The 22,174-nt window shown below is 42.7% G+C and overlaps 1 protein-coding gene across 1 annotated transcript in view; it reads left to right on the top strand.

Moving 5' to 3' along the window:
• tanc2b (tetratricopeptide repeat, ankyrin repeat and coiled-coil containing 2b) overlaps nt 1–22,174 on the top strand; it is a 190,091-nt gene that overhangs the window by 28,083 nt on the left and 139,834 nt on the right. The window contains exon 3 of the mRNA XM_085361558.1: nt 20,960–21,064. Coding sequence (XP_085217684.1) covers nt 20,998–21,064 — 67 coding nt within the window. The 5' untranslated portion in view covers nt 20,960–20,997. The remainder of the gene's footprint in view (nt 1–20,959; nt 21,065–22,174) is intronic.

Genomic DNA, 22,174 nt, shown 5'->3' with positions numbered 1-22,174 from the left:
AACTCAAAAGTACAGTTTTTAAATTTAATGTTGCTGAAACAACAAAGGGATAAAATAATAAATCTATCTGATCGAGAAATCACTCATCTTTGGAAAAGAGAGTTTATTACAGAGAAATGGCTCTTTCCAAAATAAAAGCTATACTATACGCTTCTTCTGGGGTATACTCTCAGCAGCATATTAAACATATCAGGTCCCCATAAGGAGAATCATGTGCTAACGGCTGTCTAAATGACTCGGGTAAAGTTTGTAGCATGCGTGCTTGTTGTTTTTGTCTGCTTCCACTTGTCTTTGCACTAGGATGATGTCGGCGTAAATGTGCAGTCATATTCATTGTGTTCCCACTAGTGCTGTCAGCGTTAATCTGAAACGACGTTAACGCCACAACACGGCAAATCTCCGTTAACGAGTTACCGCGGATCGCCCCGTGCGTGGGGCTGGACAGCGTCAACACGTTAACGAGCAAACTGCGCTAACGCAGTAATTCCCACCCATGTAATTGAGCATTGCGTGGCACATTCAACATACTGTTTTACTTTTGTCCATGACGCACTTACCTTCAGGGTCATACTTCACATGAAGACCAAAATAGTTCCAAAGGCGAGGTCTGAATGAGGGTGGGGGAGGTTCAATTTGCCATGTTGCAACGAGCTTAACTTCTGTCTTGCTAGCTTGTGCTGCGCTCAGTGGATCTGCTCTCGACAGTGCAGCCTAGGCGGAGTAGTCGAACGCAGATCCACTGAGCTCTCAACACAGACAGCATCGTCAGAAGAAAAGTTGATAAAATAAATTAAAAATTTTGTATTGTTCATACATATGCGTACCGAACCGAAAGCACTGTATCGAACGGTTCAATACCGATATGAATATCATTGCACCCCTAATAAAGATGTGTGTGTGTGTATATATATATATATATATATATATATATATATATATATATATATATATATATATATATATATATATATATATATATAGAGAGAGAGAGAGAGAGAGATATAGAGAGATATATGAGACTGCTTAAAATATACGGTCGAAGCTTTAATGTGTTGTCTGCAGTGCATTTCAGCCCCAGTCATCTCTGTGTGTGTCCAAGGGTTCACTTTGAAGTGAACAGAGAAGAAACACAGCAGCTTTATTGGATAAGACCAAAGTTTTTTTTCAGATGAAGACCTTTGTAACTCTGTGGATTCATGAAGGAAGCCAGTAAGCCCCCTCGTGCCTTTACTCCACTTAGGAACCATGCTAAGCCTATCAACCAGTAAGCCGCACTTCATACACAACAGCCTAAGGCAAGGAAGTCCAACACTATCTGGCTCTGGTACGCAGTGATACAAAGTTACTACAAGGCCTCCGGCTAAGTGACATGTTGTCAAGCTTTTTAGGAAAATGAATTTAATTTGGATGCACACATCAACTTGAAATAGGAGTCGTACTCGGTTGTTTAGCGCTTCCCTTGAAGTGGCCAAATCAACACATTTGGGTATCATTTGAAGCCTGCTCATGTCAGGCAGAAGGAGCTGACAGCGCAGAGGGAAGCAGGGTTACTTAATTCTGTGTGAAACCAGCTTCGGGCTGGCACTGGAACCATGTGACAGCTGAGCCAGGACACGATGTGTGGGAATGTTATTAGAAGTTATCCTAGCCATTTTGTGCTTTCATTTAAAAGGCCTTTAAAAGAGTATTCACACTTCTTTGGTAAGGTTTTGTTTTCTTTTACAACACTGAGTCACTGGGAATATATTTAATGGAAGGACCTTGGCATAGGTTATAAAACAGAAACTACCTTAAGGGCCTTTTTTAGTAAGTGCACTTTTTTTGTGTGTATTTTAGTCATAATATCAAACAAGCTCAGCCTACTTAATTATTAGTACAAACCAGTTGGCACAGTGAAACTTGCAGCTGTTAATCGGTGTAAAATGAAGCCTTTACTGTGATTTTTGTTTTGAAAAACATGAAATGTCAGGGATGAATGCTTTTTATACACAATACAGTCAGTTTTATATAACTGCCTTCACAAAAATCAACATTTACTTAATCTGTTGTGCTGTTGCTGCATGGAGTGTAATTACATCAATGGCTCCATCTTTCAAATGTCACTTGGAGCACCAAGAAGATCCTAGCCTGATGTAAATCCAAGCCGTGATTAACAGGGAGATGAGGAATGAATGCGAACCGGGGACGGTACAGCACTCAGCCGATTTAATTCTTACAATTTAATTTGAGCGCCTGCACAGAGCAGAGACACCGACTGAGTTTTAAACGCTTCCATCTTAATGCAAATGTGCACTTCTGCCAATGTTGATTACCTGCCTTTAGCGGCTGTCTGCAGAATGACCTTCTGTCCTCATGTCACGACTCTATTTGCTCCTTTAAGCTGCCTGTCAAACATCGAAACATTCTTCCCGAAGCTCCAGTGTGTTTGTTTGAGCATGATTAAGGAGCCACGGGCATACAAATGGATTTATGCAAAACCAAAATTTCCTGTGCATTCTACAAGATAGATGATTGACACATCAGTGTCATATGTCAGGAACAAAGATGAAAGCCTATTATTTAGATTAGGTTTAGATGTTTCATTTCATTAATACATCTCCTATCACCCATGCTCAGTCATTTCAATGCATTTGTTGCAGTAGCAGCACTCCGAAATGGCCAGCAGGTGTAGCAGTGAGGTTTCTGAATGAAGAGACAGGATGAAGAAGAGAAGAGGAGGGAGGACTGGAAGCTGCAGGCAGTGGGATTAATTGAACTGTCTCATTTAACCACCATTAATCTGTCTCTCCAGGCAAATACCATATTTAACTCCGTCTTTGACCTTTTAGCATCATCTAGTGTCATTTGCAGCGGAAATGGTAAAGATTTAAGAATGCACGCTTATGTATTTAACCTTATTAGCTTGCCTAAGTCTTTACATCAGAGTAGTCCCATTACCCTTAGCATCACAATTAGGAAAATCCCACGAAGCTCATTCCTCCTCCATCATCGCTTCCTTTCTACCTGCTCTCTGCAAAGGTCTGGTCACACTGCTGCTCAGCCACTCAGTTTTCTGTTATTGTTCACAGGAGCGACCACAGAGAAGCGAGGTAGCATTAAGTAGCGCCTTCACAACCTTTTAAAATCAGAGCTCTGCTGCTGTCACTTTGATGTCTGCCGAGAAAAATGCTTTTTCATTTATCACTGACAAATACCTACTTCTGCACTGTCCACCTGTTAAGGAGATTACAAAGAAGGCATGCAAGTGAACTTTAAAAAACTGCAGCTCCGAGAGAATAAATAGGGTCTGTGATTTATTTCTGTCCTCGGCATTGCTAGGGGAATTTTCCACACCTGCCTACAGAGCTAACAGTATTTCATCCCATTATTTGATCTTGCCCAAACACCTTCTAAAACAAACGGGAAAATAAAAAGCATTGGATTATGTTCTCCTTCATGTGGCTCTCTTTGACTCTGATAAAGGTTGACAAGCTATTTCAGTCGCTTCCTTTTGAATGGATTTGAACAAGAGACCAAAAGAGGCTTTAGCTGGTTTCAAATGAGCATAGGTTTGGTAACGAAACTGTGTGACAGTTGGCCTGCGTGAGGACTTCTGTTTCCCCGGCGGGACATGACACAACCAAAGCACATGATAACTCACATGGCTATATGTGGGCTGTGTAAATGGTAAAATGGACTGCACATGACTACTCAAAGCACTTCACGCTACAAGCCACATTCACACATTCACACAGTGATCCATATTCTAAACATTCAGGGCTTTTTCTGTTGCATACTTGCATGCTGATGGATGGATCGGGGGCAGAGGGGTGGACTTGCTGGGACCCACAGCTTGAGAAGAGAGTGTCTCTAATATGCAAATATCTCCATTCAAATGAGCTGAAATTGGAGCCAAATATTGTTGCTCCACTTGTATAACGGGTTGAAGCCACAAGCCAGAGTACAGTCATGTAATTTGCTAGTGGAGAGTAGATCACTGAGTATCTGTAAGTCTTAAAGCCTTCAAAAAGCACTCAGTTTAGTTCTCTTATAAAAAGCTTTAAGGGTCTTTTAAAAGTTTTATATTTCATTCACAAAGGAGGCTCTTCAACTTTTTTTTTCTTTTTAATCCAGTTTCAACTGGAACCTTGTAACTATTTTGCAACAGTAGCTGGGAAGCTTAATGACTTATCGTGGGCACCAAGTTCACCTGTACAGTTGTCACAAAGGGGGGAATGACCAGGCTTTTTTTTAGCAGAGAGGGTTTTAACATAAGCATCTATGGGGATTGACTCGCTATTGGAGGCAGCCTCAGCTTATTCATTGGTGCTGAAGATTGCCACTTGACGATTACACTAAATTTGTCATTTTGTGAAGTATCCGGTAGTTTAAATGGTTTTACTTTTAGATCATTGTTCACTTGTAAGAGTAAATGGCTTTCAACTTAATACACTTCTGACGCTGTTAGATGAGAAGCTTTCAGACTTCACATTGTCCACAACAGGCTTCATAACCGTCTCATCCGTGACTGATCAAAGCTTGTGTGGTGCATTTTGATACAGATATCACCACCTTCCCCTAAAGCATTGAGTGCGAGGGCATTAATCTAGATTAATAAATAATCTATCGCTGGGCAGGAGTGAAACTTTGTTACCAGCAACCTTAAGTGGTTTCTGCATTGCCTTGTGGAACTCTCACCTTGTGTGCCGGGCTCTGACACTTCCCCTTATTGATATCAGTGTGATTTATGAATCTCTGCTCCCCTGGCCATCCTCAAACTGGAGATGGGAGGATGATTTATCCCTGTCTGGTGCTGCAGGGCGTCTACTGTTGGCGAGATAAGGGAGGAGGCTCTGACTAAACGAGCTTTCAGCCTGAGTAGCTTCATTCCTTTTTGTGTGTGTGAATGTTTTCTCTCCTGTTTTAATGAACAAGTCCATCTGCTGGGTGCCACCATCTTCACCTTACTTCTTCTCCGTGGACCTTGAGAGCAAAAGATAAAGCGGAAGAACCCAGTCGATTGTGGGTGACTCGGCTTCGATTGTACAGCTTTCATAGGATAAATATTCTGAATGCATGCTTTCTCTGAAGCCTGTCTTTGTTTGATTAAGGTCTGACATTTGTGTTTCCCAGTCACAACTCCGGATTGTACTATAATTGCTTGAAGCTGAGGTCCTCGGAGAGGTCGCCCTTTGTCATTCTCATACTGTTTTCTTCACTGTGCTTTGTCCACTAAAATATTTTCTCCTCTTGGCAGAGCAAAATTGAGTCGTATTTCTTTCACGGATGACTCCTAATTACCTATATTTAGGACAAGTCTTATTATACGTTTAAGAAGAAAATTGGATTTTACTCTAAAATTTTCTGCTCGTTCACATATCTGAAAGATTTAGTCCGATTGGGTAGCACCAAAAGCCTGTGCTTTTTTTTTTAAACGACACAATTTCGATCCATTTCAGTTGAAATCCTCCCTCTGCTCTGTGTCTGATGTAACGTCTGTGTTACAGGTAATCACAGTAAGAGCTCTCCCCCAGGAAACAAGTGTCCTCACTAATTCTACGATTGTGTCTGTGTTGCTTCCTCTTCAATGAGTTTTAATTTGAAGGCCACGGTAACAAGAGATAAATCCTATTGGGCGCCCTGCAATGCTGGCCTTTGCCATCACCGGCCCCATTAAAGGATACTTTATTGATTGTAAATAGGCTTAGTAATTAATGGAGAGTCACGGCGGTTCTCAGGCTCAGAGGAACGTCTGCACCTGCTGCTAGTAGGATTTCTTTTATGTTTAAAAAATTTAGATGGCATTGGTGATTAAAAATGTAATCCATTCCACAGGAAAGTTGCTTTATGAGGGGCCCAAGTTAATCCTCTAATAATAATAACTCTGGTTTCTCAAGATTATGCCATGACTAAGTAATTCCTCAAGCTAGGCTTATAGATAAACCTACATATTTAAATAATTAGGCCCACTTTACCTGCCTGGCTCAAAAGGCTTCATTAGAGACCTGCTCTGTAGAGGCCCAATCCAGCCTTTGATATTCATGCTTCCAAATGGACTCCTCCGTGCCTGTATTTTATATTTAATCAGAACAAACAAGTGTGCTGCTCGTGGTGACCGGAGCAGATGAAAGTGGCTCATTGTGCAGGCACAGTGAATGTGCCTTTAAGTGGTTGTTAACGCACAGGAGGAGCATTACGCCTGAGCTGTGGAGGATCCTGAGATGGGCTGCATCCGCTTACGCACATTATCTGTGAAAGCATGCTGCTTCTTGGCTTCCCTTCACAAAGGCCGGTACACAGGGTCAGAGAGAGTGGGAATGAGAGATGTGTATGCTTACACCCTCAGATGAAACGTTGCTTCAGCTGTGTATATGGGTACATTTTTGTCCGTGTGCGCTCGTCTCTGTTTGGCAACCCGCGTGTGCGTGTGTGTGTGCGTGTGTGTGTCTATGCTCGGTTGCCTACTCAGTATGCTGTCTTCTTTTTTTTTTTTTTTTTTTTTTTTTTTTTCTTAAATGACATCAGAAACAGCAGTATGCGACATTACGTGATGGCAGAGCTTCAGTTCATCCTTTGTCATTTTTTTTTTTTTTAATAAATAGGACAGGGGGAATGAATGAGAGAGAGAGGGGGAGAGAAAGAAAGAAAACCCAAGGGGAGAAGAGACGGTGAGAAGGGGGGGGAAGAGAGACAAAAAAAAAAAAAACTCCTGGGTCACCTGTATGGAGAAAAAACAAACAAACAAACAAACAGAGGAGACAGCAAACAACAAAGAGCAACATAATAATAGAGAAAACAAAGCACCATCACAATAAACTAGCTAGTCATAGATATCAGTATTTACTAAGTAATAAACGATATTGTGCAGCACGCAAGATAGACAGCGCACAGTGTGCTTTGAGGCAGCAGCCAAGAAAGCTTTAGTCCGCGTCTGTGAATACCCATGTGTGCATACCTGTGTGGATCAGCATGCTTGCATTCCAAAGGTTTCTCCATGTAATGATCTGCTAGGGAGTGTGGGGGGGCCACAGCCCCATCCTCCAGGGTGTGAAGCGGGTATGGAGGAGATCAAAACTCCAGACATCCAGAGGCCCCCAGAACACAAGAGACCATGGAAGACCAACAGAGGGGCAGCCGCGCCACTGTTCCAGTAAGAGCTGAGGAGAGTCCCAGATGAGGGCTCACTCAGCAGCCGCGGAGCAGAAGCCAGGGGGGGTTGCAGTGACGCGCCCGTGAGCTCCGCCGGCCCCCAGCTGCGCCTGAGTGACCGAGCCCTAGGCCGAGAGGCCGGGGGCACCCCACCTCCAAAGGGGCCCGAGCGAGCCCCAGGCCCCAGGCCCCGACAAGCGGCCGCCAAGGAGTGAGCCGGTGTGTACCCGGACGCCCACCCCCAGACACAAAGAACCACCAACACACCGACACCTGAGGGAGTCCGCCACCGGCAGGGGAAGTGGTGGTGGGTGGAGATAGGCCTCCAAACCTTGGAGGGCCTGAGGTGTCCCCAGAGAGGTGGCGTCTGATACCCAACCTGACATATAGACACAGACATACAGGCACACACAGACACAAACATCCATTCCCACCCTCATGCTCTCATATGCACTCACTCCACACTCAACCAACGTGGAGACAGACATAAAGAGACGCTGTACACACAATCACACTCCCCAAGCGTACTCTACAAACCGGGTCTAGGTACCCTTGCCCCTGGAGGGGGGAATTGCACCCAGACCCAGGTGGTGTTACCCTTTTCCCTGCGGTGGGGAGAGGCAGACCACCCCGACTCCGCAGCAGCAGGGAGGCCCCACACCCCAGACCGCAGTCGGACGGCCAACTCCTCCTACTAGCCCCCCCGCTCCAGCAGGCCGCAGAGAATGGGGGTGGGAGAAGACTCCAAACCTCCCTCCACCCGCTCATTGTAGTGTTGATGCATATGTGTTCTAAGGTGCAATTAAAACCCAGGAGGGCATGGAGCTACCTGCCAAGGAGCAGCAGGTAAGCGCATGGTCCCTCCTGCTAGCCCTCAATGACTAAGTGTATTTAAAATTGAGAGGTGGGCAACGACGTCAGGGGTGAGGTATACACCCTGATGGTGATTTGGACTCCGTGATTGTGCCCACCCCCAAGATCCTATATGTATGTGTAATGAGAGTGTGAATAATGTGAATGTCTAAGTTGTGGGATAAAATTGAGGCAGAGGCAGCCAGAAGGGGACAGGGGGGGGGGTAGCCTCCTCTGCACCCTGGTGACATACCCCCACTCCAAGGCCCTGCATGTGTGGGTGGTTGTGGAGGAGCGGGAAGAGGGAGGCAGCTGGAGATGGGGAGGGAAGGAAGGGAGGGGCAGGTAACCCCTCCCTGGGGCCAGCTCCCCCGCTGACCCCAGTAGGCACCCCCACCCTCCGCGACCCGCCAGGGAAGGGGGGCCCAGGCCCATCAGACCGGGGCCCAGTGCAGTAGCGCCCCCCGGCTCCACAGAGCCCTGGACAGTCCACCCAACCCCACCACAGAGAAAACTGCACCCACCCCACCAACCACACATCTTCCAGACTACATAAGACGGTAAACGCCCAGGCTGAGATCTTCCTCCACCTCTCCTGTATCTCCCCCTCCTGCAGAGAGTTCCTGAGAGAAGAAAGCTCCTGCCAGATGTGACCATCCCCCCCACCAGTTGAAGAGCCCCCCAGGCGGCTCGATGCACCGGCGGCACCCTGCTCCAGGGCCGGGCCCCCATGCACCCACCCGCCCACAACCCCGGCAACACACCAACCAGGACCCGAGCCCCCGAGGCCCGGCCCGGGCCCCCGCCCAGAGACGGAGCACCCCCAGAACCTCACGCCCATCCCGGACCCACCCAGGGGCAGCCAGGTTGCCAGGTCAGTAACCCACGTCCGTCAGCACAGACCCTCCCCTAGCCCCGCTGCACGCAGCCGCGAGGAAACAGTCACCTGAGAGCCAACAGAGCCCTCAACCGGACGTGACCGCTACCCCGGGTTGAGCCCCCCAAGGAAGATGCCTCCGGGGAACCCCCCGACGCCCTAAGCCTGTCCCTACCCCCTCACCAATCACAACAGTGAAGGCGGGACCAAACTATGACCCCCCACCCCCACTAGGTGATGGAGCTGATAAAAGGGGCCCAGAGCAATTGATCTGATGTGGTGGCAGAGGCTGTGTCAAGACTAATGTAATCTAATAGATAATTTCTATATTGGTTAGAATTAAGATTATTTTTATTTTTCCAGTTCATGAGGACTGTTTTCTTGGCTATGCATAGGGCAGTGAAGATCATATGGGCTATATTCTTTTCTGAAGTGACATTATCTAAGCTGCCCAACAAACACACTAAGGGGGAAGTTGGAATGTTACATTTCAGACATTTTGATAAGTCTTCACATATCTCGCGCCAAAACTTTTGCACTGGTGGACAGAACCAAAGAGCGTGGATGTAATTGTCTGGTGTATTGCCTTGACAGTGTGAGCAGTTGTTGGAAGATGTAAAGCCCATCTTAAACATCCGATGACCTGTATAGTGCACTCTATGAAGTATTTTGTATTGTATTAATTGCAGACTGGGATTTTTAATTAATTTAAAAGTTTTTAAGCAAATCTGAGACCAGAAGTTTTGGTCTAGGTTGACTGATAAATCTGCTTCCCACTTTGCAGTAGGAAGGGATATTGATTCATCTAATTTAGAAAGTGTTCTGTATATTTTAGATAATAATTTGGGGGATTTAAGAGTAAGAAAATGTGCCGCACTTAGTGGTGTTTGTAATTCAACTTGACTGAGGTTAAATTTCTTTTTTACTATGGATTTAATTTGTTGATATTCTAAAAACCTTGTCTTGTTGATCCCATATTGTTCAACTAGTCTGTCAAATGGAATAAATTCTGTTCCCTCTAATATATGTTCTAAGTATTTAATTCCTTTACAACTCCATTCTGGGAAATTAATCATATTATTGTTTTGTAATATGTCAGGGTTATTCCAGATAGGTGTACGTTTGCATGGGATTAATGAAGACTCCGTTATTTTTAGAAACTCCCACCATGCTGTTAGAGAAAAGCTGATGTTGATACTTTTAAAGCATTCATGTCTTTTGATGTTTGAGCTAATAAATGGTAGGTCTGAAATCTCTAGATCCTTGCATAGTGCCTGTTCAACATCTAGCCAGGGCTCAACTAAGAAGGTATGTTTTAACCATTCTGAGATGAACTGAAGCCTGTTGGCTAAGAAGTATTGGTGAAAATTAGGCAGATCTAATCCTCCTCTATCCTTGGTTCTTTGTAGCGTTTTTAAGCTAATACGCGGGGGTTTATCTTTCCAAAGGAATTTGGAAATATATGAATCCAGAGATCTGAACCAATCTTGTGATGGTTTGTTAGGGATCATCAAAAATAAGTAATTTATTTTTGGCAAGATCATCATTTTTATAGTGGCGACCCTTCCCATGAGTGATATGGGTAAAGATTTCCATCTAGTCAGATCGCCTTCTACTTTCTTTAGAAGTGGGATGTGGTTTAGTTTAGTTAAGTCTGAAAGCTTAGGAGAGACATTAATACCTAAATATTTAATATTTCCGGATTGCAGTGGGGCAGAGGAAGAATTATGGAAGGAGCAGTTAATGGGGAGAACTGTAGATTTTGGCCAGTTAATTGAATAATCTGAAACTCTTGAAAACCAGTTTATTAAAGTAATTACCTCAGAGAGGTTGGTTTGTGTGTTTTGCAGAAAAAGCAACACATCATCCGCATAGAGACTGATTTTATGTTCTATGTTCTTACATTTTATGCCCTTAATTGTTGTAGCCTGTCTAAATGCTGCTGCTAGAGGTTCGATAAAAATTGCAAAAAGTGAGGGGGAGAGTGGGCATCCCTGTCTGGTGCCCCTCAGGAGATAGAAGCTGGAGGATGTCTGGTCATTTGTTCTGATACGAGCCGTTGGGGAATTGTATAATATTCTTATCCAGTTTATGAAAGAGTTTCCAAAACCAAATTTGTGTAAAGTTGCGAATAAAAATTTCCAATTAACTCTGTCAAATGCTTTTTCTGCATCTAGAGATAATATTATGGCTTCGATGTTTTTATCGTATGAGTAGTCTATTAAATTAAGTAATCTACGAGTGTTTGTTGAGGAGTGCCGACCCTTTATGAAACCAGTTTGGTCAGGATGAATTAAGAGGGGGGTCATTTTCTCTAATCTCTTTGAGAGAGCTTTGCAGATTATTTTAAGGTCTACATTTAAAAGAGAAATTGGACGATAGCTTGAGGGAAATAAAGGGTCTTTGCCTGGTTTTAGCAGGAGACTAATGTTGGCAGAATTCATATTTGGTGGTAGTCTGCCATTTTCCTCGATTTCCTGCAACATGCTGTGGAATACTGGTGCCAAAATTGTCCAGAATTCTTTGTAGAATTCTGCAGGGAAGCCGTCTGGACCTGGAGCCTTATTATTGGGCATACTTATCAGGGCTTCCTGGAGTTCACTTGGCGTCAGTGGCGAATCCAATTCCATTGCTTGACTGTCTAGTAATTTTGGAAGAGTTACGTTGTCAAGAAACAGATCAATTTCATTTTTAGATGGGTTTATTTGTGGTGAGTATAAAGTTTCATAGAAATCCCTAAAAATGTTGTTTATTCTTCCAGGATCATATATTGTGTTCCCCGATAAATCTTTAGCAGCACATATAGTTGTTTTTTCTTTATTTATTTTTAGCTGGTTAGCTAGAAATCGACCTGATTTGTTACTGTGTTCAAAATTCTGCAAGCGAAGTCTTTGTATAAGGAATTGTGTTTTTTTATTAATAATTTCATTTAATTCTAGTTTTGTTTTGCATATTTTGTTCAATGTTTCCTGATCTTGGTCGCACGCGTAGGCTTCTTCTAGTGATTTGATGTTTTTTTCTAATTCCTGAATATTTTTGTTTTCTTCTTTCTTTTTGTGTGATGAGAAAGAAATTATTTTACCTCTCATCACAGCTTTCCCTGCTTCCCATAGAACAGAAGCAGATATTCCGGGAGTGTCATTAAAGTCTAAATATGAAGTCCATTCCTTTTTAAAGTATTTAATAAAGTCTTCATCTTTAAGTAGTGATATATTAAATCTCCAGTTTTTACTTGGCGTAGTATTATTCTTGTGCATTAGTGTTAAAGACACAGGAGCATGATCGCTGACAGCTATAGGATGAATCTCAGTGTCTGAAATGTCACACAGCAGTGAGCTGCTGACCAAAAAATAATCCAGACGAGAGTAAGAGTGATGAACATGCGAGAAAAAAGTATATTCCTTACTGGTGGGGTGAAGAGAGCGCCATGCATCGCAAAGACCAAAGTCGTTCATATACTGTTTGATTATATTTGTGGACTGCCAATTACGCTGAGTTCCTGTTGTGTTGAGCCTATCCATTTCTTCATTTAGTCCAAGGTTGAGGTCACCGCCAAGAATGAGTGTGCAATCAAGGTGTTCAGAGAGTGCACTAAAAAAACCGTGGAAGAATGAGGGTTCATCAACATTTGGACCATATATACTAACAATACATAGTTTTTTGTTCAATATTGATAGTTTAATAATTAGAAATCTACCCTCTGGATCTATAACTGTATCGAGTACTGTAAAATTAACATTTTTATGTATTAAAATTGCTACTCCCCGTTGTCTAGAATTATAACCGGCTGCAAACGCGTTAGGAAACTCAGGTGTTTTAAGTTCGTTTAAACCTGTGACAGGTTTGTGAGTTTCTTGTAATAAAACAACATCTGCCTGTAGTTTTTTAAGCTGGTTAAATATTTTTAACCTCTTTCCTCTGGTGCCAGCTCCATTTACATTCCATGTGACAAACCTCAGCATGCCCTTAATTGTGCGTGTATGTTTAATGATGTATGCTGGGTGTTTCGTTTAGACAGGTGGAGAGAATATGGAAACATCCCTTGTTTGTAAATAGAAAGAGAAAAAGAAGTGTGGTGAGAGACTCCATAAGTCTGACTATGTGTGTGAATATTCACTAATATGAACAAGCGTGGCTTGCTTATGTGTCCTGCAAGTCTGTGCGTGCTGTGAGGCTGTTGTGAATGTGCTGCCGTTGAGCTGATGTGTTTGCGTGATCGTGTTGTGAAAATATGGAGAAATAGAGGGTGTTGTTTGTAGGTGAGTGGGGAAGTAGGTGATCACAGCAGTGAAAGACAAGAGAAAGAAAGAAACCACATGAACTGTGAGCGACAACAAAAAAAAGGAAACGAAACGGAAACATTCCAATTAAAGCAATGACGGAGGGTGACGGTATTATATCTGCTATGACATCCTACTGATATTACTAGGTTAAACACATTTTAAAGGAGAAAGTGTGAATGAATAAGAAAAGAGTGTAGCGGGTTCTTATCTGGAGTGCAGTCAGTATAACCACGGTGTGGTGCCGGGGTCGCGGTACAGCTGTCCGTCCACGTAGAGCCGGTCCACAGCGATGACAGCACGGGAGCCTTTCTGGATAAAGCTACGTCGAACTGGGAACAGGACCTTGCGTCGTTCCAGGATCTCTTTGGGGAACTGGTCGTTCACGCTGAAGTCCGTTCCTTTCAGCTCTCTGCCGCGACTCTTCACCTGTTCCTTTTGTTTGAATTGGCTGAATTTGGCCACAATAGGCCGTGGTCTCCCGGTCCGCGACCTCACGCCCCCCAAGCGATGTACTCTATCGAAGTTGATGTTCTTTACGGTGTCCTCCGGCAGCTTCAGGTGGATTTTAATGAAGCTTTTCACCGTTGCCTCTGCGTCCTCTCCGGCAGTTTCTGGAATACCAGAAAACACAAGATTATCTCTCATGCTACGGGCTTGTAAATCGATAACGGACTCTTTTATTTTTTTATTTTCAATGTTTAGCTGGGTCACGTTATCGGTGAGAGATTTAACCGACTCCCGTAGCGTGGCATTTTCAGCGGCAAGCGTTTCCACCTGCCGCTGGCTGAATTCCAGGGATTCTCTCAGAGATTTAAATTCCCGGTGTAAGATCTCCACCAGGGACAGCCTCGCATCGAAACTGGACAATCGCTTGTCGATGGACTCCAGGATTTCTGCGATGTCTTTGCCGGCAGGCGATGTTGTACCGGGGGAGTCTGCCTGGCGACTTCTCTTCGATGACGGCGTCTCGATTTTGGCCGGGGAAGATGCACTCTGGGCCTTATGCATTACTAAATCTTGAAAACAGCGGTCGATGTAATCTTGGAGAGCGTCTAAACTCTCCCCGTTGTCCTCCAGGGTGTTAGAGATGATAAAACAGATGTTGTTAGTTATATGACAATTGATTAGTATATTTTGGAAAATATTTGGAAATACTGAAGCTTGGAAAACCTTTGTTAAACTCTATGCTACCATTTGCTTTTTCTCCGCCAAAATCTCCGGCGTCTGACGTCACCTACAACATCACTTCCGTCACTTACCTCTCCTTCCGTCACTTACCCTCTCCTTCCGTCACTCGTGTCTGTGTGTCTCACTCGTCCGTATGCTGTCTTCTAAGATTCCAAACATTGATTGCCTCCTCTAGACAGCAATATCTCTCCCTATTTTCTCCTTTGGCAGTTTGTAGAGTGCTATAGTTTTGCCTGGTTACCTCCCAGTTATACATATGGAAACATATTTCAAGGCTAGACTGTAAAGCCCTCTGTATTTCATCCCTGCTGCATTGTGAGCAGCTGACATAAAGCTCCAGTATACTTACTGAGTCATGGCTTTTTGAGATTCTGATTTAGCATTATAATCACAGAATGCCTTCTGGCCTGTAAGCTAGCTGAACCAGACATAATAAGCTGTTCTCTGCTCATATTTTATGCTGAGGTGAAGGAGTGGTGAGTTGCATGAATACTAGCATTGAGGCCCCTGTGCAGGCCCTCTTATATCTGTAGAGATATGGGTGCATGCCACTAGATCTGACCTGCTGCCACCTTACACTCTCTTATCACTGTCTACATCTTGTCATGCGGGAGCATGTGATTCATACCAATGAGTGGTTTCTGTTCTGAGGGAAGGGCTTGCATGGTTCTACATGACAAAGAAAAACACACACTCCTCAGTGCTGTATGGTCTATTTAGACTAGCAAACGGTGTCTTCTCGACGACATCTCCTAGTGAATGAGTCAGATCTCAAAGTATCTAGGAGAAATATATACATCTCTTTGTTGATGGTAATTAACAGTGTGAAAAGAGCTTTTATTAAGCAAGACTGGACTGTAAAAATCTGGATTATTCCAGTCAGCCCACACTAAGATGTAGCTATCGGTGGTATGTGTCACTGCTCAGTCACCTTGAACCAACAGTGCTGCTTTTGACGTGACTAATGCTTTTCATCTATCCCTCTGGTAGGTGTAAGGATCACTTGTGTCACTGCATTATAAAGCAGCTGCAGTGATTGCTGTGATTAAGGTGACTTTTAACAAGTTCTTTCCCACAGCTGAGGAAAGCTGTAAGTTATGTAGTCATTCAGTAGTTTAACAGTCATGGAGCTTGCAGAGGTGAGATGAATAAAGTTGGGAGAAAAATAATATGGCATCATGAGATTCTTAGAAGAAGGGACAAACTGCTAAAAGAAGGCAAAGAGGTTTGTATCAGCATTGACTGTTAGACCCACAGAGTCCATTATTAATTGATAAAATATGTGAAATTAATAGAAATTCCAGAGCTGTTTGTATGTGGAAAAGATGATTGCACCCGTTGTTACATGATAAATGATGAATTAACTGTGTATAAACAGGCAGTTCAATTTAATTAGCCACACTCTGGCAGGAGCACTGCCAGACCTGTTGAATCCAGGAATCACATAAATGGAACATGTCTGATGAATCGAAGCAGACTAAAAGATCTCAAAAGTAACACATCATGGTACAATCTAAGGAAACTCAAGAGTAGATAAGAAACAAAGTCACTGAGACTACAAAGGGCTATAAAGCTTTTGGGACTCCAGCAAACCATGGTGAGAGCCATTATCCACAAATGAGGAAAAACGGAAACAGTCGTGAATGTTCCCAAGAATGACCAACCTACCAAAATGAACGACTCATCCAGGAGGTCACAAAAGAACCCAGAACATCATTTGACGAACCGCAAGTTTCATTTACCTCCGTTAATGTAAGTGTTTGTGATTCAGTAAGAAATAGACTGGGAAATAATTGTATCCATGAAAGTGCTTCAAAGTGAAAACCACTGCTCACCTAAAAAATCACAAAGGCTCATCTCACTTTTACCAAAACAAATAACTTGGTGATTCACAAGACTATTATACTATTATTAAATATTCTGTAGACTGAAAAGTCCTGGACGACTCGCTGTAATTAATGAAACCATGAATTCTGCTCTGTAAATCTTAAAGGGAAATGTCCTACCTTGAAGCTCAACCTCGCTTGAGTTATGATTGGAAACACACCAGCAAGCCCACCTCTGAATGGCTAAAGTAAAGCAACAAACAAAACAAAGGTTTTGGATTGACCTAGTCAAAGTGTGGACTTTACTCAGATTTAGATACTTTAGCGTGACCTTAAATGGGCTAATCGGGCTTGACAGTCCTCTAATGTGGCTCATTCAAACAATTCTGCAAAAGATAGTCGACCAAAATTCTTCCATCTTGTTCCAAAGGGTGGCACAACTAGTTATTATGTTTACTTTAATTTTTCACATAAGATCAAGTAGGTTTGGCTTTTTTTCCTTAATAATTAAAATCATTATTAAAAACAGTATTTTGTATTTACTCTAATTTCTTTGATTTGAAACATGTAAATGTAACAAATATGCAAAAAAAGAGAGAAAGAAATCAGGAAGGGGGCAAAAACGTTTCACAGCGCTGTATAATTATTACAAATAGTGTTAGACATGTTACATTCTTTGAGGATACATTTGCCTGTAGCATCTGCTAACTTGCAGTTAGTCAGTTATCCATATAACCACATCAGGTGGTAATACCAAGCTCATGAGAAGTGAGCAAATGCATCATCTGGGCAAAAATAAAAAGGAGGCCTTTCCTTGAATCATTCATTTTATGGCTTATTATTTATTCCGAGGAACTTGTCACACACTGACTGGGAGACACTTCAGTGCTTGGTAAATGAGGTCGGATGTATTTGCATTTATCAACAGTAAGAGGCTGTTTTTATGAGCAGTGGCAGATCCAAGTATACAAAAAAAGATAAAATATTAAAAATGTCATGAATCACATTTTGTTGGCCTCGATCACACCCTGGGCAGAGGATACAGATATTTACTGACACTGTGATTGACTGGGGAGACGACTGGAGTGGTAACTGCTGTCAGCTGTGTTATTGGATGCACAAGCTTATCAGACATCAAGATCCTCTGTCACTGCAGGTGATATCTCGATTTCTCTACGTATGTTGGTACTTGCAAGAAAGATGCTTATTTGAGGATCTGCAGAAAGTCCTGAAAGTTCTCCTCACTATTGCCAACTTTATTTACCCATTTTTATCCTAATTTGGGGGGGGGGGGGGGGGGGAGAGTTTTAGGTCAAACTTTTGGTACTTTTTGGGGAAGAGAGATCCAAGTTTTGCCCAGTGGCTGTGAGGTCTTGCTTTTCCACACTAGGCAGCTCATTCAGTTGGCAGCTGATATTGACGTAAATGAGGTGTACATGTGAACTAACCTTCTCGCTGAGTGATAATTATACATGTAAATATTACTGAAGTCATATAACACTTATCTCTAACTGGTAAATGGCCTGCATTTGTATAGCGCTTTTCTAGTCCCTAAGGACCCCAAAGCGCTTCACACTACATTCAGTCATTCACCCATTCACACACACATTCACACACTGGCGATGGCAAGCTACGTTGTAGCCACAGCTGCCCTGGGGCGCACTGACAGAGGCGAGGCTGCCGGACACTGGCGCCACCGGGCCCTCTGACCACCACCAGAAGGCAAACACGGGGTTAGTATCTTGCCCAAGGATATTTGGCATGCAGCCAGGAGGCAGCCTGGGATCGAACCACCGACCTTCTGATTAGTGGCTGACCTGCTCTGCCACCTGAGCTACAGCCACCCCTAACCTGTGTATGCTGTTTATATCAAATGGTGGGGTCATACAGTCGGCATTTAAGCTGTGAAGAGCAGTAGGCTAGAAATGATGCAGACGTTTCTGCTGATGAGAGCCACGTTTGGCCAAGTATATTTTTCTCTGATTGCAGTCAACTGCAGTATATATGAGCGCAGAGTAGGAGATAACAGATGTGAGATTTAGCAGAATGCAAATATGACTCGATGATATCATGGATAATTTAATTTGCAAATGACATCATTCAAGCAGGCTTTAACTTTCATATGAAATCAGCAACATTTTGGCAACATACAGGGTAAATGAATCCACGTCTTTGCATCTTGTTTTGATCAGTCTGTTTCAGTCAGAGCGCGCTTGTGACTTCTAACATGTGGCTCTTATTTACAGCTAAACATCGAGACAGTTTAAACACCGCTCATATTTTATGCTGCGCTTGAGTAATTGTTGCTGAAGAGAGTTGCTTAGATGACCCTGCACAAGCTAGAAATGATCGTGCATCCCTATAGATCTGACTTGTACAGAGAGCGGTAAGGTGGCCACATCTCTTGAGAGCATGTGATTTATGCTAATGACCATAGGGGGAGTTTGCATGGTTCTGCATGATAAAAATCACTCCTTGTTGCTGGTTTGTTTATTTAAACTATGTCTTCTCATTTGCATTTCCTGGGAAATGAGTCAGATTTCAAAGTGTCATAGGATAAATAATGTGCAAGTTCTACTTGTTGTTGATGATTTAAATCGGTGTGGATAGTAGAAACCTGGATTATTCATTCAGGTAAACTAAAATGTAGCTATTTATATTACGTATCTCTCCTCAGTCACCTTGAACCAACACGGCTGCTTTTGATGTGACTAAAGCTTTTTATCTATCCCCCTGCTAGGTGTAACGATCACAATCTTATCAGACATCAGGCTCCTCTGTCACTGCAGCTGATATCTGGACTTCTCTTGGTATCCACTTATGAGCAAGAAAGACACTCATTTATTTAGTCATCTGCGAGCAAACCCAGCCAAACTCGCTCAGAAGGTGTCCGAGGGACAAAAATAATAATCGCACATATAGAAAAAGTCCGAGTGCTGAAAAATGATTAGACAGTCACCACTTATGGTATTTGAAACAGTAAACAAACCCAGCTGGAGCCATCTAAAGTGATTTGAAGTTGGGCATGGTCTGATTCTGGCAGCTCCCTCCAGTTGTTTAGATCAACTTCTTTTTCAGTCTATTTTCTCCCCCCCCCCCCCCTGCACTTGAGCTAAACTCAAAATTGGCATCTGCTACGGCGTCATTCAGTTTTCAATCTTGTTGAGACATACGGCTTCAGACTACAGAAAGCCAGTCTGGTACATTTGACGAAATCAAAGTGAAATAATCGAAATCTGGGTTTGCTGTGGGACTCAACATCGTCGTCGTTTCATACTTTTTAAACTACTCTGTTGTGTGTTGCCTTGCAATCTTTGTTGTTTCCCCAGTGTTCCTTATATTTGTTAGCAGTATTATGATTCTGGAAACTCCTCTCAAGGTCATTGGGGGATTGTGAAAAACATTGCTTAAGCAGCACTGGGGGAAGGAGAAGGAGGGCTTTTTGAGAGCTTTTCCATGTCCTCGTCTTTGAGGTATTTTTTTCTTTCTTTCTCTTTTTTTTTTTTTTTTGTTGTTGTTTGGGTCGAAAGCCGGCTTCTCAGCTGGAGCCTGTCTGTGGGGCTTTGCTGAGTCACTCCCATCTAATGGAGAACATCTGCTGCCATGCTTTTTACTATCAGGACTCACAGCAGAGATACGTGAGCCCGTGAAGGGGGTGGAAGGAGGTGTAGGGGGTGGGGGATTAGTTGGCTAGAGCAAGCTGTAGTTTTAAAATGAATGAATGTTATGGTTTAATACAGATGTCCTCATCTTTCATCATCTGAAATACAAAGGAATCCTCTAACTTGACCAACCCTAATGGTCCTTTGTCTCTCAGAACGGAACCGGTACATCTGATAGATATTTTTACCTATTTTTGTTGTTGTTTATAGAGGGTTCATTAGTAAAAAGAACCATAACTTTTGGTTTGAAATTTGAAGGGTCGGTGGTGAAGAGGTGTAGAAGTGCTTTTATAAGTGGCCTGTAACACAAGCTATAAGACAAGTGTATAAATAACTTCAGTTTTTCATGTCGTACTTTCTATGAAGGCTTAATGAAGTTTGAAGTTTGCACATGTAGCTTATGAGGCTGTTATTTATGGAAGGACAGTCTTTTTAATACATAATTTCCACCATCTGTAATCTTAAGTACTGTACCCATATATATATATACTTGATCTTTATTAATGTTCCTGTCCTACAAAATACTGTAAACCTTAAGGCTCGTCTTTTTTTTTTTTTGGTTGCTTCCCTCTAGCCACGCATCACTCTGCAGGCTTTATCTCATAGTCATGTTGTCCATAGTTTATGAATGAAAAACAATAAAAGCATTTTTTCGCTTTTTAGGAAGTATAGTGAAACCCGTGGTGCTTCCTTCTATTCTTCCCTAATTGCTTTGAAGCATTTGATCTAGCACTTGATGACATAGATAAGATTGGGTATACATGAATGGGATTTCCCCAGCTTCAATCTTCTCTCATTAATCTCCATTAATGTTTTTGAAGGTTCTTTATTCTCTCCTGCTTTGAGAATGTAGCTCTGTGGTTCTGCTTTGATAGCCATGATAATGTTTTTAACTGTTCAAGCCCTTAAAAAAAAAAGTCAGATCCTGTTAGTCGTAGTTGCAAATGCTCCGAATTTTCAGCCCCTCTTTTAAATTCTGGTCAAATAGAGCACTTGTTACATGTCACTCTCTGACTGTCTGTCAAATAAGATTCTCCTAAGCAAACCTAAACATCAGTTGTATCTTACGGAATACAGCTGGTGGTGCTTGAAGTGCCCTTGGAAATATTAATATTTATCTTCTGTCTTTTCTTTCTCCAACAGATTCTTCTGTAGTTGAGTCCAGGGCATCTGCTGCAGTCATGTTTAGAAACAGCTTGAAGATGCTGCTGACGGGGGGGAAGGCAAATCGCAAGAGTCGCAGCAGTGGTGAGTCTGTCTTGTGATGCCAGCCACAAACAATGATGCATCTGCCTGTCAACACACAGAAGGTGTTGGCTAGCTCTGTCTGTGTATTTTTAGGAAGCGAGCACATGCGAGTTCAGAGGATGAAACATATTTTGAACTTGTTGCTGATCAAAATCTATCAAATGTTTTCAGATTTCAAAAATAATACTGTCGTTTTTAAGGTAGTGAGCATGTAGGTCCTTCTAAGCAACCTGCAGAACTGGCCACTGTTCTTCTGTGGATTTAGGCTTTCTTGGTTTCTTCCGTCCACGTAATCCCAGAGACACGCCTGACTGACGTACGGAACTGTGGCCAGTTTCACAAAGATGGATTCTGACTACTAATTACATAAAATAACTAATCAGACTTCATAATCTCTGAATGAATCCTTTAGAAAAAGCACTTTATCCTCTGAATTCTGGTTAGCAGAAAATGTTTGAATAAAATAAGAGGAGAAACACAGATACTGAAAAATGGTACCGAGGTGTAATAAGTGATTAGAAAGAAATGTCCTGCTTTCTGTTAGAGCAGTAGCTAGGTGGCTAATGATTTAATGTTGCAGCTTACAGGATGCTACCAGCAAGGTCTGAAAAGTGAAGCTAACATGGAAAAGCCTTAAAGCTGTGTTACTTTGAATGTGGGCATGTGGTTGCAAATATACTTCAGTCCTGTAGAAGTCAATTTATTGGTCAGTGTAGGTGTCACTTGTTCAGGCTAAGTTAGCCTTGCGGTAGATCAAGATCTAATCCTTCATACCAGTTTAAACTGTCTTTGTGAAAGCAGGCCCAGGGCTTTGTGGGGTTCTTACCATCTGTTGCTGAACTCTGCCTTGTTCCACTTGTTTATGACTCTATGTTGGGAATCCTTTGCCAGTTTTGGACTGATAATTTACCCGTCTGATAGTATTGGATTAATGTATAACAATTGATGCATCTAACATTCAAGAGATCAAGAGTTTTGCACAGCGGTGTTCATACAAACCACAGCAGTGTCCTTCTGCTCCTCGAATAGCTTAACCTCCTGCCGTCAGTTGAAGCGTGCTTTTGGTCATGCCGTGCTGCACCGTGAAGAGCTTTGTTTCTATTATACATT

This window comes from Diplotaxodon limnothrissa, linkage group LG8, assembly GCF_057381915.1.
Source record: "Diplotaxodon limnothrissa isolate DT_005_m linkage group LG8, D_limnothrissa_male_GT1.1, whole genome shotgun sequence".
In the NCBI taxonomy this organism is placed as follows: domain Eukaryota; kingdom Metazoa; phylum Chordata; class Actinopteri; order Cichliformes; family Cichlidae; genus Diplotaxodon; species Diplotaxodon limnothrissa.
This window is presented reverse-complemented; position numbering and strand designations above follow the sequence as displayed.